Below are 20,402 nucleotides of genomic sequence, written 5' to 3' on the forward strand. Positions count from 1 at the left end.
TTTTACATATTTTTAATTTTGGGGAATATTACGTCAGTTTTAAAATAAAAGAAATAAGCAAAACATATATATTTACTCATGTGTATTTTATGTTTGTATGTGAAATAACACAGAGGTATGCAAAACTCTAAAATTTGTTGTTTTGTGGAGGTAAAACCAAGTCAGGTGTTTTTGATTAGCGGTACATGAATTAGTTGCTGCAAGTGAACAACAACTTTTATTTAAAGAACAAGGATCTATCAAACCCTAATCTGCTCAACACATATTTGTTAAAGTGCATCATGGCACGAACGAAAGAGATCTCCAGTGACTTAAAAACAGAGCCGTTAATGTTCATTAGGCATGATTTACAGAAAATTTTCTGAAGAGTTTGATCTTCTGAGAAAGAAATTTAAAAAGTTGCCGTGTTTGTGATGGGGGGAAAAAAGTCCTAATGTGTCTTTTTCACGCTATGTAAGACAGGATTGAGGGCTAGATGTCCTTAGTCCACTTACATGAAAGATGTCTTTGTTCTGACAGCTGTACTGATAAATTCTTGCTCAAAAACCTCTCCCGATCTACAGCAGATGTTTCCTTCTGCCAGTTCTCATAGTGTTTCGTTTCATTCGGTGGTTGTTATTGGATATTAAAATCACAAAATCAGTCAGTTTCCTTCACGTCTTTGTCAACCAATACTGACATTAATAGCCTATGTCTAATCAAACTAAGGAGTCACTCACTTTGATTATTGAACTGTATTTCTATTGGGAAGAACTCTATTGACATGGACAATTGACAGCCTTTATGAATCAGAGAAACATTTTCATGTTGGGAAGAGATAAAATTCATGCAATACAAAGAACTCTACTCATGGTTTTGGGGTTGTGTCACTGCATCATGACCAGCATGATGCAGAAAAATGTGATTCATCAGTGTTATTGAAATCTGAATCTGGGAGATCAAACTAGAATATTTGAGCAAAGGTCCTCAATGACTTGCTTCCAGGTTTGCACCGTCATTTTTTTTCTTTTTTCTTATTTTTTTGTGCACAGTTGATGCCGTTGCGTTGATCTGGGGTTTAGTTATGCTCCTGTCCTGATTTATCACCTTTATTTCCTGTTTTTGGTAAGGCCTCAACTTGTGACTGCCACAGCTACACCCAGTAGTCATTTCCTTCTAGAGCTTACTTAGTCGCCGTACTTTCTTTGCTTATTGTCAGATCATTGTGTGTGGCAGCTGTTCTCTGCCTTCGTTGTGTGTCATCACTTAACACTGTTTGTTTTTGGATATATGTGTGTGGATTCACTAATTTGAGCAAGGCCTTTAGCTTTCCTTTGTTGATAAAGCTTTAACCTGTCTCCTGTTGCTAAGCCCGTGTTTGGGTCCTTCTAACATCCAGCACTGGCAGAAAAATCTCATCAAAGCATGAACAAGCACATGACTACATTTGGCCTTCTTGAATCATCTCTGTTTTCCCTTCAGCATGGGTGGTCTTCAGGTTGCTCTTCTGAATTATTTTTCCTTGAAGTTGAACTTGTTTTGCCAATCTATCGCTCTTCTGAGTCACACAATATGAATTGCAATTGACTGTGTGTTCCATGACTTTGTATTTTTGTGTTTTTATGATGTAAAGCACTTTGAACTGCCTTGTTGCTGAAATGTGCGACACAAACAAACTTGATTGATAGAGTGAAGTCTTGAGGTGTTCGGTGGATCTTGAGGTTACTCAAGTTCAGAAGGATTTCTCATTGGGAGTCTAATGAGATTTATTGACACAAGATCTCACAATACTGAAACAACGTGATACATATATTTATATTTTTTGCCAAAGTCAGTCGTTCCTGATTAAACGCTATCTTAATTTTTAATTTGTCTGTTTGGCAGTAATTGGGTATCTGGCAGAAAAAAAAGAAACTTCAACAGAGGAAGAGAAACATACAACTAGTTTGTAAACACAGTGTGAATTCTGCAAATGGCTTGAAAAGCTAAAAGTAGCATCTGCTTCACAGCTTCCCATCAGTTTTACTGTTTGGTTTTTGGACTGTATTTGTTCCTTGCTAGCTCAAAATCCAAAAGCACTTTGCCTATTGAAGCATGAACTGAATATTTATACACTTTTATCAAAATACACCGCTGTAAGAAACTTGCATTTGAAATTTTTTTAAAAATTTATTCTATATTTTGGTCTTGAAGGCAGTCTTAAAGTTACACATGCTGGAAAACCAAAGTACTGTTCAAAGCTTAAATTAATTACTAGTTTTCTGATTTGTATAACCCTTAATTCACTTGTGAAACAAAAAATATATCTTGTCTGTATTCATTAACTCAGTTTCATCTGCTGTCTCAGCTTGTGATCTGGATGTGTCATTACACCTGTGATGCCCAATTCATGGATTCTGTCAATGTCAATCCCTTTAAGCAGAAAATCCCAGAATGACCACAGCTTTGCTGGGCTGTATGCTAAGGGATTGTGGAGAGAAGTGTTGATGTGATGGGGTGCATTACTGGAGCAACACTGGTACAGTTAGAGAACATCCCTGCTCACTTCCCAGAAGTCTGGAAGAGTGAATTTCACAGTACCAGCATGAACAGTGCCCTCCTCTCTTGTAGCTGCTTTCATTTTCCCTCTCTTCTTTTTCAAAATTTCCTGACTTTGATGTAGTACTGCTGGCTCTGCCATATTTTTCTTGGCTTTTGGACCAAATGGAAAATCCAATGTAACAAAGTTCTCGTTGCTGCCTGTGTGCATAGATTTAAGTTTTTATGTGACTTTAAAAGATTGGGGAACTGTTTGGAGGTGACATCGGCACTTTAATTCGCCCTCTAATCCCCTAACTCAACACAGAGCTCTTTTGCGAATGAGAAGTCTCTTCCACACTCTCTTTAATGCTGCAGCTCGGTTTTGTATGGAGACAGTGACATCACCACTCTGATACAAATCCATTATCAGCCACCTGATGGCATGTGGGCGACTTGAATTTATTGTCATGGAGATGGAAACACTGTCATGTTTACAGTTCATATCTGTGGCCGCGAGGAAGCAAAAAAATCAAAAACTATTGCCGATTTTTTTTACACAACTACTTGTCTTTCGCATGCATCAGTTGCCAAATATAGCACAAAATTTGACCGAACATGAACTGAATCGTAACAGCAGCAGTGGCATTGTTCATGGTCTGAAGTCAATCCAAGCCAGATGTACAACATTTGCTCATAATATTGAACCTACAAGACCATCCAAGAGAAACATGTTTCTGCCCGTTCAGTTGCTGTTTCCCATCAATGAATCATACACACATTAAGAGGAATTTATGTTTGCACTCTTTTGACAGTAATTACTTATGTTGTCAAATTTATAATGGTGTTTGGAATAGCATGCCATAGCTGGTGTTCAGGTTACGGTGGGTACAGTCTGTAGTCAGTCGGAGCGAGCTTCTCTGCTGGGAATGGGAACATCAGACTTCATAAACGGAACGAGGATTCGCTGTCATTGCTGAGATCCAATAGTACCCCGACTGAGATAGGTTTCAACACGTGAGGATATCTCTCCAGACAGCTGCTGGTCTGTCTGCCTGGTGGCTCCTGACTGTAGAGGGACTCTACCACTGCAAGGGAAACAAAGTCAGCTGCTAGGCTTTTGCATGGCTCTGCCAGTGGAAAGATGGGGCCAATTACAATGCATCAGTGGAAAAATCCTCAGTGAAACCAACTTTCCATCATGTACTGATAAAAGGTGCTGTTGACCTGAAGTAAGACATACATTCACCAGGAAAAGGTCATCTGTCAATCACAGTGCAAGCAACCATAAATAGTCAAAGCACATTTTTACTTTCAGTTCCGAATCGGTGTCAGGGCAACGGGTTAAAACACGTGGACGGAGCAAGAGAACATGTAAAGTCTGCATATCTCTGCTTTATTTCAGCACAAAAACTATTGAACAAAAACTGATGTCACACTTTTAGGCTTATGCAAAAACATGTGTCTTATGGAGTATCACTCTTAGAATTGAAGCATATTTTGTGGAAATTCCAAGCCCTGTCATATCTGATAAATATGTTCATTACTTTTCTTCTGCTTCAGTTTTAGGCTGTTTATTGCAATAGTAAGCAATCCTTCCAAACCAAAGGACACTTTTTCCTTCATGTTTACTAAATAAAACATTCCACAAATTCAGCAGCTAACCCTTAGCACGGCATGTTCAGAAACGGAACATCCTATCAATAGTTCGATGTTTTGCTATAATTGATGAAAGTATAAATTCTGTTGTCAGAAATAAATTTTGTCCGTCCTTCAACATTAAGTACACTTCTGCTATGCAGCAGAACAATGGTCTGAAGCACACTAGTAATTCCTCTTCTGAATGGTTAAAAAACACAAAATCGAGATTTTGGAGTGGCTAATGTCTCAGATGGTGTTCCCCTTTAATATGGCATAATTGAAATGATTCTGCAAAGAAGGGTCTGCCAAACATCTTTCATGTCAAAGAAAATAATTTGGATAGCACTTAACATATGAAACAAGCATTTTAAAGCTGCTTCTTGTATTCAGCCAGATTGTCTTTGTCTGATCTTAAAGCTTTTGTAAAAATCTGAAACACTTAAGAAGGGGGGCGGAAGAAAGAAACTGCAGAATCTGGCAGAGAGAAACTGTTTCAAAGGTCTGTCAAGTCTCTGTCCTCACAACTGGTTACGCAGGCCAAGTCCTCTGGCATGAGGAGATTGACATGACATTAAATTTCTTTGGAATGAGCATCGACCTGTACGACACATGGATAATGAATCAGTTCTATTTTTGCAAGCAATGTCAGCTAATGAAGTGTTCCTGCTGGCATAAGCGCCGTCTTGGGTATACGCTTTCCTGTCTGTCTGCCGTTCTGCACTTCAAAGGTGTGTATCAGATGCAGCGAACTGGTCCAGGTTTCTCAGGGGTGCACACGAGGTCAACAGCATATTCTCCAGCCAGCCCCCCCTGCGGCTCCAGACTGCATCTGTTGCATTCTTCGCCAAACACAGCAAAACACGGACACCCAGTTTGTTTTGGTAACCTGGGGCAGGAAGTACAGCAGTGTCCACATCACAAGGCTTTAAATGCAAAGTTTGGGATTACTTAATATCATTTCCAGCTCAGGAACTGTGCCACCTTTGGCTGCCTTCTCTCTCTGTGCCGGGAGCTCTGACTGCAACGGCACATCAATAAATGCCTCTCAAACCCCATATGCTTTCAATTTCTATCTGGGTATTTCTTTGGCGGCAGCCCTACATTCTTGCATCTTAATCTTTACCTGTGCTGTGTTTACCCTCCTGTCTACACCTCTCCCTCATTACTCCTCTGTCATTTTTCCCCCTTCCTCCCACATTCATCTTTGTCCTTTTCTTCACTCTTTTTCTCTTACTCTGTTAAGCTGCAGAACAGAAACCGATTCCCTCAAGTACCTGCTCTGAAAACTCATGTACAACGATAACTCCAGACGCTTTCCGTGCAGGGAAACTTTCCAACTGGTCGTCTGTATTGAGGAAGGGGGGGAAAAAATAAATCAATCGAAAATCTGAAATTACAAATTTAAATATCATCCTTTCACTCTAAGCACTGATTGGGATGCTATCTTGGAAAACATTCATTTGTATTTGGCTTAACAAAAAAGTTACTCACTGCTGCAGTGAAAGACAAATGAGCTGTTGTCACTTGAACTTCTTCATGGTACATTACTGGTCTGGCAGAGCTCGGCTTGTTGCATGACCAAGCTATAATGGAGTCATGTACATCTGGAACAATTCAGCTGCTGACTGAGTTAACCTTCTTGTCTTCATGCAAAAGCCTGAACAACTTTGGAGAGCTGTGAGGTCTGCAACATGCATGTGATGTTGATTAAACAGTTGGAGGTTATTATGTTTGATTTGATTTTACTTTATCTGACCTTTTCATTACTTACTGTTCTAATTTTTCATATCTTTTGAACTTTTTCACAAACTTTTATTGCAATCTTATTAGGGTTTTATGTGATAAACCAGTATAAAGAAGTGCATTGCTGTTAGGTGGAGGGAAAATTATATATTTTCCTTTTCTTTTTTAACAAAGGACAATCTGAACAATGTGTTATGCATTCAGTCCCCTTCACTCTGATTTTCCTAAATAAGATTCAATTTAACCAATTACCTACAAGGTAGAATTGTAACGCTTGTGTGATTTATTCACATTACAAATCAAGCTCTTCCATGCTCCTCAGTAGACTTTTGGAGAAAATTATTGAACAAAGAGTTGATCTTTAGGTGGGAAAATTGAACGGCAGGAATACTATTAGTCAATGGAAGCTACAAATCGGGCCTGTTAATCAGTGTCAAGAAGAAATGAAATAGTAGCCTGGTTGGTGCACATGAGAAAACAGATGAAACAAGAACCTGTCATGGTTCTGAGTTCTCTTGGATTATTTAGTTGGTATGTTTGGTTATTTGTGTCATTTTCCCCATGTAAACTGGTTCCTGCTGTTCATCATCTGTTTGATTTACTTAATGGGACAGAATTCAAATATTTCAGGTTTTTATTTGCAACAAAAATGTTGAAAATCACAACAAAAATCTCCTTTCCCTTTACAATTATGCACCACTTTGTATCACATCACACCTCAGTGAAATACATTGAACTTTGTAGCTGAAATGTGACTAGAGATGAAAACATTCAGGATTTGTGAATATTATGTGTATTGTCGGCATAATATTTAATTTGCATATTCCAATAGTTCAGTATCATTAGTCCTTAAAACAGCTGACTGATATATGTGGGGCAGACCAGTGTTTATTCACCAGAGTAAGTGACAGGTACTGGTGGTGCAATAAGGCTGATTTGGTCTCAGGTGAACTTGATGTATTGTCCATTCATCAACACGGGATCAGCCGAACCTACTGAGGCCTTCCTACTTTTACCTTCATTTGTTCACTGCTAGATCACTCAGTAATCAATTTTCCTCAGCAGTGCATGGAACCTGCGTGAAAGGTTCTGTCTCTTTTCTGAGCATGGAAAAAATTTTAGGAAGGTTAGCCAATCTCTTTGGATATATTAATATGCCTAAAAGATATAAAGATGATATGACAACATGCATTCTCCCAAATGCATGTTGTCAAAAGCACTATGCATTGATCGAATCAATGCTCAACCTTTTGGTTGTATTTCTGAATGACATCGGCCGTTTGCTGATGTCACTCATTTTGTGCAAAAATAACTCACCTTAACTCTTTGATGTGCTAGTTCTGGGGTTACGTTGACATGAATGGAAGATTTCTCTGAGTTATGACTACAACGTGTGTTATTTGGATGTTCAACTTGTGCCTGCATGTTTTTTTTTTTTTTTTTTTTTTTGTCTCAGGTTCTCCAGCTGCCTCTCACAGTCCAAAAACATGCATGATTGGTGATCTTTAATTGACCGAAGGAGGAAGCGTGTGCATGACTGGTTTTGTGTCTCTGTGTTGGCCCGGGACTGACAGCCGATGTGTTTCAGACTGTACCTTACCTCTCTCCTGTGTGCAGCTGGGATGGGCTCCTGGTGTGAGCAGGAAAAAAAAGCCTGAATGGAAAACAAATCTCGTAGACAAATTCTAGAAAAAGCTCCGACTTTTTTGGATAAACCTGGCTGTTTATTACCTCTACCTTCAATGGAAAGAATCCTCTGCCAAAGAGACACTCTGTGTCCTTGACGGTGACTCCAGGCAGATGTACAATACCAAAGCAAACAGCATCTAAACCTAAGGGATGACAGATTTCCAGCTGCCATATGTGGTCAGTGCTGCTCTGTTTGTATCTCACTGGTGCCACTTAACAACCACTTCCTATTTACTCAGTCAAATAGCATATATTGCTCCCGTGAATTGCTTTCATGGAAAGCCGTCTGAAGGTGATGAAAGTAGGCCTGAATAAGTGGGCCGCCTTTTGTTCTCCTTGTGTTTGTGGAGAGAAGGGTTATCGCTATTCCACTTTTTCCATAAGTTGTTTCCAGCACCGATGAGGTAGTTGAGTTTAGACAGGCAGCGACAGTTTTCCGGCTTTCAAGAAGGTCCTTGAATGCAGCGAAGTGCCTACGCCTCTCCTTCAAAGTTCTATTCTGAATATTATCAGGTGGCTAAATACATTGTGTTGCTGTATCATGAGGCAAAGTATAGCTCGGCTGTGTGAGGACAAACGATGATAGCGGTGGAATGAATTTTCTTCAAATGCCGTCTCCATCAAAGCCATTAAAAGAGCTCCACAGAGAGTTTCAGGAACACACAGAAACTGCCCACGAGTGCTTGACGTGCCTGCAGTGTAATGAAATTCCTTTATTAAAAACGCATATAGTCCTCCTATGTGGCGTGGCCATTGAAGTTTCCATGATTGTCGAAGACACAAACACGTCTCCACCCTTGAGCAGATTTATTTTCACACATGCTGGGTGAGGTGTCTGCAATTCCTCCCTGCCCTGTCATTGTTTGTTCTGCTGCTGAGTGTGAATATGAGCAGAGGCTCTGCAGAAATTAACCCTGTTAACGGGCTTCTCCCCGTCTCCGCCGAGGGCCGTTGGCTGATGTCACAGCAGCTCCGCGGTTTTCCAGACGCCCTGAGCCCACCGTGTCCATCAGACCCCTGAGACTCTGCAGCCGCTGTCAGAGTCGGAAACATGTGGCCATGTGACGTAAAATCCAGAAGCGGTGCATATTATTCTCCCTGACATATCCATACATGCATAAGGTGGCAAAACAAGCCATTTTTTCCCCCTGAAATGCACTGGTGTTATTAAGGTAAATTTAGAACTGAAGTAATCTTTCTCTGTGCTGTGTTCAGGTTAATTGCAAATGATGTGGGAGACTGTAATCTGTGAATTCAGAGCTGTGTTTTCTCGTACTGGTCTGCTTTTCTAATTACACCTTATTGCTTATGTCTGATTTCTGCACACACGTTTTCGTATGAACGTGCGCTACTAAAAACAGCAGCTCTTTGATCTGAACCTGAGGCACGTAGGAAAACAAAACGTGTAAGTCAACAGGTCGCCTCCGGGACTCCCCTCTTCTCACACAGCGAAATAGTCAAAACTTTATATTGTTCTGCAGGTATTTAAAAGCAACTCTTTTCTTTTTTTATTTAAAAGTTACATGTACTTGATGTTAAAACTTGATGAGAAATTTATAAGAATAATCTTTAGAGTTTAATGGCCATGTTGTGCTCAAATCGACGCCCCCAATTTGTTGTTTACGTTGCGGTCTGAACTGCTGTTTCTGATTTTCACCAATTTTGACTTATTTGTTTTATTTTAAGGACTTCTGCTTGATGTTCATTGATGGTGGTTCTAGTTTCGGGTCTAACAGAAAGTGTGCAAACTCTCTGCTGAGGATGTAGCTGTGTTCACAATTAGCCCTAAAAATTAGTCCAATTGTCTGGTGCTGCCGTTCAACAGTCGTGCTTCTAATTTAATCCAGTTAAGTAGCTCTACAAAGTTGACACAGAGGCTGTGTGATGCAAGTGACAACATTCTCTTATAGTCCTTATAAATCTTGGCAGCAGCACAGGAGCGAAAGACAGAAGCCATGCTCAACTTATTATTCAACTTGATTTGAGCAAAACCAGATTAAAATTCTCCCAAATGCATGTTGTCAAAAGCACTATGGATTGATGAAATCAAGGCTCAACCTTTTGGTTGTATTTCTGAATGGCATTTTTTGGTGCAAAAGCAGCAATGCACATCAGATATCTGGGTATTTTTTGTCGTTGTTGCTGCATTATAGCGGCTACGGGTCAAAAAAGGGGCAAAACATTCAGAAATAATTTATAGTCGTCTCAGATTTTTTACTTCACAAAACCTCACATTCAATAGAGTGTGAGAATCTTTAAGCATTTCAAGTATCATAATAAAGCAACCACAAAAATGTTTAGCATAATAATAATAATCATTAAAAAACATAAAATTAACTGATTTGCAGTAAAACAAACAAAAAAAAAGAAGCAACTGCAAATTTAAAATAATTGTCTTTTCTGTTTCTTAAACAAAAAGTGAAGACATGATTTTGGACCTATGTTTTATCATAGTGAGCGCTTTGAATCGCCTTGTAGTTGAAATTGATTGATTGATTACTTTATTCAACAAACTCACGGTCCACAAGAGAATTCAAATGTGCTATGAGAAATAAACTTGACTTAATTCTGCCTCCACGCATGTTTCAACAATAATTATTTCCTTCTAATAAACAAACCCATAATTCAAAATCACTTCTTTGCATTTGCTCATCTTGTCTTAACATTTGCCTGATAACGTCAAAGATTTAATCATCGAGCACTGAAAGACCTATTAGTGGGGCCACTTATCAAGTCCTGTTTTTATTTATTATTTTATTTTATTTTTTTCTTGGGCCGGCCCTGCCAATGACAATATGCCACGATGAGGACAGACTTTCCAATATGTGCTCTAGATTAACTTCAAACGGATGCACGCAGGCTGAATTCCCCGTCCAGACGCACAAGCATGCAGGGAATGAAATGGAAATCCTATCAAACGTACTGCATCGACACTGAGGCAGACAAGACAAAACAATTCCACTGCTGATATTCCTTCCCTGACAATACACACGGAAACACCAAATGAATCATTTCATCGTGCCCGGCATCACTCGTGCCTGCACGGCACAGAGGGTCCCTGGGGAGAGAGGGGTGTGGGGTGTGTGTGTGTCTGGGGTGGGGGAGTGGGGGGGGGGGGCACTTCGAGTGTGAAACGCACACTCGAAGTGCCACTTCATCTTGAAGGTTTAACAACAAGCAGTGAAACACTGGATCACACCAGCCATCGTGCGTCTCTTTCCATCCCATCCTGCGTGGCGGCTCTTTGTATACACCCTGATCCTCTCGCGCCCTCCAGCCGCCACGCTCGACTTCTCCCCCAAACGGGCTCCTCTCCAGCTCGGGCTGGCTGTTTGTGTTGACTGCCACCAAGGCGGCAAGGAATGCTCTTCCAGCGCGATCCGCTCCCCTCACGCACACAATCCCGAGCCCGAGGAGTCTATGCCTCAACCTGCTGGTGCCGGGCTGTTTGTGTTTTACTTCTGCACACACACACCCACGCACACACACACGCACACGCACACGCACGCACGCACGCACGCACGCACACACACACACACACACACACACACACACACACACACACACACACACACACACACACACACACACACGGGTAAATGTTTTGATTAAAAAGGCCGTTACTATTTTGCTCGTCACAATGACTTTGGAGCGGAGGGGGTTTGCTGCCGTGCTGACGGATGGATTGCCGCTCCCTGCCTCCAGTGAGCGGTTGAACGAGAGAGGAGCTGTCATCGCCTCGCCGCCGATCCTGATGCCTGAAGAGGGAGGAGGAGGGAGGGGCAGTGGCTGCTGCGCAACAGGAACAGGATGGAGGGAACCAGTGAAACACAATGTGCTGAACTGGGAGAAGATGGACCGGGGCCTGGGAGCTGAGAGCGGAGCACATGTGCGAGGGAGGAGAGAGAGAAAGAGGCGCAGCTCACCTCCTCGTACCCGGCTCCCAGGGGCCGCTCCAGAGAGAGAGTCCGCGTTATGTGAAGATGGGGAGGGCAGGTGGGAGTGTAAGGCGAACAAAGAGGCTCTCCGCTGTTCAGTAATACGGAGGTCCATGACGTGATGAAAGGTTTCAGTCCAATCGGTAACAGGGAGACAATTACAGGTTTTTACGCACGGGGTTGAAGGTTACGTCAGAAGATGACGACAGGCCCATAAATCTATAGCATTAGACATTTATGTTGCTCATGTTGTTCATGTTGCTCTTGTTGCTCATATATATATATATATATTCCCTTCTCAATCACGAGGGTGGTTCTTATCCTCTGAGCTCGGGTCCTCTACCAGAGGCCTGGGAGCTTGAGGGTCCTGCGCAGTATCTTGGCTGTGCCAAGGACTGCACATTTCTGGACTGAGATGTCTGATGTTGTTCCTGGGATCTGTTGTAGCCATTGATCCAGTTTGGGGGTTACTGCCCCGAGGGCCCCGATCACCACAGGCACCACTGTGGTCTTCACCTTCCAGGCCCTCTCCAGTTCCTCCCTGAAGCCCTGGTATTTCTCCAGTTTCTTGTGCTCCTTTTTCCTGATGTTGCAGTCGCTTGGTATTGCTACATTGACTACAATGGTTTTCCTCTGTTGTTTATCCACTACAACAATGTCTGGTTGGGTCACCCTTACCATTCTGTCTGTCTGGATCTGGAAGTCCCACAGGATCTTAGCTCTGGTAGAGAAGGTGACTTTTTGAGTCTGTATCCGTAGCCAGTCTTGTTGATAATTTGGCAGAGGGGGTTCAGGCCTATGCAGAACAGTAGCGGGGACAGAGCATCTCCTTGGTATATGCCACATTTGATGGACACTTGTGCAAGTGGTTTGCAGTTGGCTTCAAGGGTGGTTTTCCACAGCTTCATCGAGTTTGCAATGAAGGCTCTCAGAATCCTGTTGATGTTATACATCTCTAGGCATTCATGATCCAAGTATGCGGCATTGAGTCATAGGCTTTCTTGTAATCAATCCAAGCAATGCACAGGTTGGTGTGTCGGGTTTTACAGTCTCTGGCAACTGTGTGGTCTACGAGGAGTTGGTGTTTGGCTCCTCTGCTATTTACACCGATACCCTTCTGTGCCGTGCTCATGTGTTTATCCATGTGTTTGCTTATCTTGGCCGCTATGATGCCTGACATGAGCTTCCAGGTTGTGGAGAGGCAGATTATTGGTCGGTAGTTGGTTGGGACTGGACCCTTTGAAGGATCCTTCTGGATTAGGATTGTCCGCCTTTCAGTTAACCATTCAGGGTGAGTCCCACTTCATAGCAGCTGTTTCATTTGGGCTGCCAGTCACTCATGGAGAGCAGTGAGTTTCTTTAGCCAGTAGGCATGGATCATGTCAGGCCCTGGTGCTGTCCAGTTTTTCATACCTGAGACTCTTTCTTGGACATCTGTCACAGTGATGGTTACCGGGGCTTGCTCAGGGAGGTTGCTGTGGTCCTCTCGTAGAGAGATCAGCCACTGTGCATTGCTGTTGTGGGACGCCTCCCTTTCCCATATGCCTTTCCAGTATTGTTCAGTCTCCAGCCTTGGTGGGTCTGCTCTGTTGTTATTACCCTGCCATTGAGAGTACACCTTAGCTGGTTGAGTGGAGAAGAGCCGGTTAATCCTTCTGGCTTCATTCTCCCTTGTGTATTTCTTTAGACGGCTGGCCAAGGCTTGGAGCCTCTGTTTGGCAGTTTCAAGTGCTTCAGGTATGGGCATCTGCCTGTACTTTCTGGGTACTGGTCTTTTCATTGTACCCTTGTGGAGCTCTGATAGTTAGCTCACTTCCCTCCTTGTTACCTTGATTTTAGCCTCTAACCGTCTTTTCCATGGTGGGTATTGGGTCTCATGGTTGCTCTTATAGCCAAGCATCTCAAAGATCACTGATGCTGAGTTGTAGATCAGCTCATTGGTCTCTGTTATGGATCGTTCTCAATGCTGCATTCACATTTTCAATGAGACTTTCTGATGGTACTTCACTCAGCCGTTGTAATTGGTGCTGAGGAGGTCTGGTTGTCATTCGGGTCATGATTCTCTCTCTCAGGTCAGCAGCTGTCTCGTTCAGCTCTGATTCATTCATCGGGGCCGCATATCCCCTCTCTGGGTGGGGACTTGTGGTTTAATCCCAACAGTTCTAAAATCCAGGTTCCTCCTTTTTCCCGTAGCATTTGTGTTGTACCTCATCAATCTCAAGTTGTGATAGCAGTTGCCGTTTGCGGATGTTGGAACACTGAGCTACTAGTTGTTTAGCACTTAGTGTTGACTGGGGATGTCAAAGTAACCATTCCTTCCCCAGTCTTTGCATGTAACCTCTCTGACTAGGGTTACTTGAGTAGTAGCATTCCAACAGATCCACATTTTCATCTCTCGCCCATTTCCGTCTTGTTCCAGTAGCCCATTTGTCATCAAGGTGCTCTGGTTCCCCAGCACCTGACGCAGACCTTGTTTGGCCGGGCGACGTCTGAGCCGGCATGTTACGCATCTCAGTATTTCTCATGATATGAGGTAGACAGTAGCTTGAAGGGTCTTGCCTAAGGACCCAGACTGGATTCGAACCCCGCCCTCTCAGGTGAAATATATATATACATATATATCTTCTGCAGTGCTTCCTTTTTGTTTACCACAATCTCAACTCCCCGCCACTAATCTCTGTTCAAACAAGTCTATAACTGGATACTTTGATCCTCACAAACACCATTACTCAGCTTCAGTCTCCTTTGATGCTGATACTAAAACTTGCAAGGCAAGGTGTGCCGAACGCGCAGCCTACAGATTTAAGGGGCCGCAGAAAGAGATGTGCTGAAAGATGCTCGGAGTTTGGTCGTTTTCAAAAGGTCTCACAGTGCCACCCTCTGGACGGCCCTGCAAATTACACCAGATTCAGATTTTTTTATTTTATGTTATTTTTTTCAAATATACAAAAGGAGAAATCAAGCTGCAGGATCTGGAAGCTGCTCAAGCTGCCGAGAGCCAAAGATTTCCGGCACAACTTCACCATCTCCTGAGGAGCGCGGAGAAGGTCAAGGGTCTGGTGAGATGGAGACCCAAGCAACATCGGAAGTTACAGACTAGGAAACACTTTTATTCATCGGGATCATTAAAAAAAGAAATTACTGAGCTGTTTCTCATCGCGTCCAGGTCAGACCAGGTCGATGGAGTAATTCATGCAAAAAGATCCAATAACAGGCATTCAGCTGATAAACAATACAATACGTGGGCATGGTCAACATTTCAGCAATGGAGTTTATTTTATTTATTTATTTTTTAATCTTACTTACTTTTCTAATTGTAAACGTAACCGAGTTTTTACTTTTCACATGCTATAAACTGTGCTTGAAACCCGTTATTGTCCTAATCGATCAAATAGGTCTTTCCTCCTCTGGCCTGATGAGTCCAGGCCAGCGAATCGCTCGCAGATGACGTCGATGGATGAAGCGCCAGGGAGGCTAGCGGAGCTCAGAGGCGGAGCGGCGCTCGGGTGGACATGGCTCTCTCCAGGGGGTTGAGATGCTGTCAGAGGGTTTTCTCCTGGATCCCCGTCCTCATTATCACCGCCGTCGTGCTCTGGTCTTATTACGCTTACGTGTTCGAGCTGTGTCTTTGTAAGTGTGACGGGCTGCTTGTCTGCTTCTTGACCTCTTTCCTCCACAAACAGCGCAGCTCGCCGCCGAGCGCTTCGACAATAAGGTTGTTGGTCGGCGGCGCAACGCGGAAGTGGCTTTTAATGTTTCCTGCCGGTGGTTTTAGTTTGTGTTATGCCTCCTCTGATGGGTTAGCGATAGCTGGTGTTCACTGCTGTTATTGTCTCTCTCGGCTAACTACTCCCCGGCTAGTTGTGTTAGCTTTCGGGTGCTCTGAACAAATGGTGTCACTTTCAGAGAATCACTAAATCTCTTCAATTCTCTTGTTTTAACAGTTACAATCAGCAACACACTGGAGAAAGGTGAGCGCTCGGGGCTGTGAGGTTGAATTCTTTATATCTTAGATTTTCAGGTTTGTTGATTTCTGTGTTTCTTGGTTTGTTTTTCCACGTACAGCGGTCTATCTGCTGGTATTCCATGTCTGCTTTGGGATGTTCTCCTGGACGTACTGGAAGTCCATATTCACCTCTCCTGCCACACCATGCAAAAAGGTAGACTGGACACCAGATTGCCCGTGGAAATTTACCATATAAATGTTGGTAAAGTTCTCATTTCTGTTGGAATGCATCTAAATGAGATTCTGGATGAGGAGTGATCCCTCTGTATGCCTCTGAGGATCTTTGTTCTCAGACAAATCTGATTAATTTGAGGAATCTGATTAATTTGCCTTTATGCCATGATCCAGTTCCAGCTGTCCTACTCAGACAAGCAGCGGTACGAGATGGAGGAGAGACCAGACGCTCAGAAGCAAATCCTCGTGGAGATCGCAAGGAAACTGCCCATTTTCACCCGAACCCAATCTGGAGGTGAGCTGCCTCACGTTGTCTGTGTTTGATTAAAAACAAGTAGGTTAGGACTATCAATTGAAGGCTCTCTGGAGCAGCAATCAGCAGACGCATCTCTTTCATTAGTGGTGATTACGAGTCCAATCTTAGGCTGCAGGAAGTGTGTGAAGGGGGGGATGCTCAGCTCAGATGTCGCCCATTCAACTCGTCCATCTTCTTGTCTCCAGCTATCAGGTTCTGTGACCGCTGCCAGGTACTGAAGCCTGACCGCTGTCACCACTGCTCCGTTTGTGAAACGTAAGCTTCTCTTTCCTCCCCAATACCTTAATCTCGAGAGATTACCCTCCGGCAAGGAGATATATTAGCTGTTGTGATAATTAGGAGAATGCTGCTCTGTTCATTTGAAACAGAATCCTGAAGATCAATCAGTGCATTGTTTTGGCAGAAGAAGACGGACAGCATGCTCACCTCTTGAACTTTTTTCCCCGTTGTTGTCACATTATGACCACAAACTTCAACTTATTTCATTGGGATTTTGTGGGTCAGCACAGTAGTAGATGTAAACTGGAAGGAAGTTATAGAGAATGTTCAAGATCATTTACATGTAAAATCTTTTTTAAAGTACAGTGTTCGTTTTCAGCCCATTTTACTCTGTTTCTAAAGAAAATCCATTCAGCAAGTTCAAAGGTGATGTAGTTAGTAAATATAGTCCATCGGTGTGGAATTTAATCTCAGTATAATTAGTCTCGCTGTTCTGTGAGGTTTGTGAGGAGATTGACTCTAAACATGCGGTTAGAACAGCAATGGATATTTGTGTGTTGGAATGGTCCAGTCAAAGTCTAGACCTAGATCAAACCGAGAATTTGTGGCAGGACTAGAAAACTGATGTTTACAGATTCTTTACATCCCATCATCTGAGACACACACCCCAAAAGCTCTGCAACAGTGTGACAACTTGAAGCTTGTGGCTGTAATGTGACGGGACATGAAAGTTGACAATTTTGCCGAACGCTGTGGATGCCAGAAATGCTTGTAAAAAAGAAAACAAACAAAATATCTTAGTATTCAGACAGTTAATATTTTTCTATATTTAATATGATGAGACTTGGATGAAAAAATCATCATGAAAAACATTTATCCTTGAAACTTCATTTGGCACAATAATTCAAGAGCATCTGATTTAACATACTGTTTTAAGATCAATTACTGTTGGAAGTGATGCATAAAAAGTATATTTTTATTTTAGTTGTGTCTTAAAGATGGACCATCACTGTCCCTGGTAAGTTGGAACTTGGACTACTTTGTAGATTGATTGCATGGATTTTCTTTCTGTTCCCTGATAACCGGATCTTATTTTTCACCCAGGGTGAACAACTGTGTTGGTTTTTCCAACTACAAATTTTTCCTACTTTTCCTCGCATACTCGATGCTGTACTGTGTATTCATCACAGCAACAGTCCTTCAGTATTTTCTCAAATTCTGGGTGGTGAGTGCCATTGTTGTTAATTTTTTAAAAAATATTTTGCAGTGTAATCTTACTGTAAAGTTTCTTTTTGGTTAGTTGTTCTTTTTGCCACTGGTTTTCCTATTAACTAATGTCTCCTGTTTCTTTCTGTCCTTAGGGGGACCTACCAAATGGACCTGCCAAGTTCCATATCCTCTTCCTCATGTTTGTTGCACTCATGTTCTTTGTCAGTCTCATGTTTCTCTTCAGTTACCACTGTTGGTTAGTGGCCAAGAACAGATCCACTTTAGGTGAGAGGTGACATGCTTTTTATCAGGGAACATCCAACCATTTATGTGATGTCTGTATTTTTCAATCCCAGGAAATCAGGAAAATTGTGGCATGAAAACGTATTCTAATTTACAGTTCCCTTTCCGTTTGTGTAGAGGCCTTCTCAGCTCCAGTATTTGTCAGTGGACCTGACAGAAACGGGTTCAGTCTTGGTCTACACAAAAACCTGCTGCAAGTGTTTGGAGAAGACCGCAAACTGTGGTTCATCCCCGTTTTCACAAGGTAATTACTGAAGGAGAAAGTAAATTATCTTATCATTGAGATGTCAAAAATCACTATTAAGAAAAATAGGGAAGTAGTTGTGTATGTCTATAAAAAATACACTGACTAATTTCCTTTTTCATATGTTATTATGGCAGCCAAGGGAATGGTCACTACTTCCCTTTAAGGAGTCAGAGCTCTGAATCCCATAACCCCTTGTTAGCTAACGAGGACATGTGGGATGAGTCAGATGATGGTTCAGAAGGAAGTTTGGGTAAGTTCTCTTTACTGTTCATTACTCAGATATGCTCCAGAATCTTTTTCTTTAAGTTTTTTTCCCCCCTACATAATCATTTTCAGTAGCTCCACTGATTAGTCTTAGGAGCTGGATATTGATACAGTACACTGTGCAGCGCTCTCTGAACTTTACTCCAGGGAGAACAATGTAGTCTTAAATAAACAGATTTTTTTATTTATTTTTTGCTGTAGCAAAATCTCACTGAAAAATTAGGAACATTTTATTCCATGTTGGCAGGGATCCCTTAAGAAAAAAAAGTTTTCTATAATATACCAATGGAAAAACTAAAGAGATTTGTTCCCTTAGATTTTGCTGTTTTTATTTATCATAACTGTATACTGTAGATATGAACCATGAAAACAGAATCTGGGCGCATCAGTCACATGCACAGCTGTTTGAATACTCTGCTACCACCTAGTGGTGAAACAATGCAACAATCCTCCCTTATGAAACCCATCGGTTAGAACAAAATCTTGCAAAAAGTTCCTGATTTGCCCACTAAAATGAGTTTTCTCTTTTTCCAGTGGAGGGCGCAGATCCCTCCGTTACTATCGAGATGGACGACTAACCTGCACATGCACAGATAATACTGACTTTTATCAAATGCTTTGTTATGATGTGTTTGCATTCCAAATAATGTGGAAGTTGGGGAAATGCTGGAGATGGTGATGGTGAATTCTGATCTTTTTTTAATTTTCTTTTTTTTTTTTTTTTTTTTTGCCAATTTTCAATTAAGTTTTACATGATGAGGAAAGATAACATAAAATGGATGACAAGTTGTGGTACAAATTATGGTTTATTTAGGAAGAAAACCTATTACCTCAGTAAAAAGGATATGTTATTTATTATTGGTTTGTTGGTGATGCTGTGTGGTACAGTGCTATTTTACATGCCTCTGTTTCACAGCTGGGCTGCGTTTCCAGTGTTGCACCTTAACGATCCCTCTCAGCAGGAGGGGAGGTATTAAAATCCACCCTGAGGCCTGCGGAGGTCTAACGTAGGGACCCAGCTGGCCAATCAGTTTGACGTTTCCCCCAATGTAACATAGGTTTCGATTTCACTCTAACAAAAGGTTATGAGCATATTAGAAGATCTGACTTGACCTGCGCCTTACATAAGTATTCCTGTGTGCTGTGGAGAAATTTCTCCTGAGAATGTATCGTTGCATCATCCTTTTCTGGCAAATGGTGGAGTTTTTGGGGAAAAAAAACAACAACAAAAAAACGTGGTTTTCGAAGCAATGAAGTTAACAATGTTATCTGATTGGACATATCACAGAAAAACTATAAGCAAGCACAGCTTCATTGCAGGCCGAACATATCGTTTCTTCTTTTGAAAGAAGTAATAGTCTGAATATCTTGTATATTATGACTTGGATGCTGTTTGCTGAACTCTGGAGTGCTCTCATTGAACATTACTATTATGTTTATCCTCCATCATACCAGCTGTCCTCATTTGTTGTACATATTTATTAAATCTGTTCTCATCAACTTACTGATGGAGGACGGTGATATTCTGCATTGTTTTAATTTTTGTAAAATGTTAACTTAGAAACAGTTATACAGGATCTCCTGCATAACTCTTAATTTCTGTACTTAAACCTTACTTATAAGCCTAAAAATAAGAGTTTGGCCTTTAATAAGCTTTGATGCTGTTCCAAATAGACTTTAAAATGCTTCCCAGCTGTTTAAACCCATATCTGATGCTGCTCCAGTGACAAATACTTATTTTGATTTTTTTTTTTAAACCATGTTCGGTGTGTATAAAGCATAATGAAATATTGATGAAGTTGATAAGTGTATCATATGGTCTTGTCTATTTATTGTTACATTCCTTTTTTCCTGTATGTTGGTCCACTGATTTATACCTGCTACAGGCAGTGTTTGTATATTTTGATCCTTTTGTGACAAACTTTAAAGTGGTGTGCTTTTCTTAAACCATAATGTATAAAATCCATGAGATTATTGCAGCTAGGAGATGAATTCCTTTTTCTTTTAACTGTTTCGAATACGGTGAATGGTGCTTCCACTTTTTTTTTAAACCATTACCAATGTACAAAAAAACCCCACCTCAATCCACTTTCTTGTATTGTTCTCTGTAAACAAATATAAATTCTTTATTGATCATGTTCATACAAACGCAAAATA

At 41.6% G+C, this 20,402-nt stretch overlaps 1 protein-coding gene across 1 annotated transcript; it reads left to right on the forward strand.

The window, feature by feature from the left end:
• Positions 1-14,968: 14,968 nt before the first annotated feature.
• On the forward strand, positions 14,969-20,373 carry zdhhc15b (zinc finger DHHC-type palmitoyltransferase 15b). Its single transcript, XM_055034741.1, has 11 exons — positions 14,969-15,137; positions 15,452-15,478; positions 15,573-15,667; positions 15,862-15,982; positions 16,189-16,258; positions 17,208-17,240; positions 17,327-17,447; positions 17,584-17,716; positions 17,852-17,978; positions 18,116-18,231; positions 18,780-20,373. Exons 1-11 carry the CDS (start codon positions 15,020-15,022, stop codon positions 18,821-18,823), a joined length of 1,005 nt encoding a protein of 334 aa, XP_054890716.1. The 5' UTR covers positions 14,969-15,019; the 3' UTR covers positions 18,824-20,373.
• The last annotated feature ends 29 nt before the right edge of the window (positions 20,374-20,402 follow it).

Source organism: Poeciliopsis prolifica, unplaced genomic scaffold (genome assembly GCF_027474105.1).
Source record: "Poeciliopsis prolifica strain line A6 unplaced genomic scaffold, Auburn_PproV2 SCAFFOLD009, whole genome shotgun sequence".
Lineage (NCBI taxonomy): Eukaryota > Metazoa > Chordata > Actinopteri > Cyprinodontiformes > Poeciliidae > Poeciliopsis > Poeciliopsis prolifica.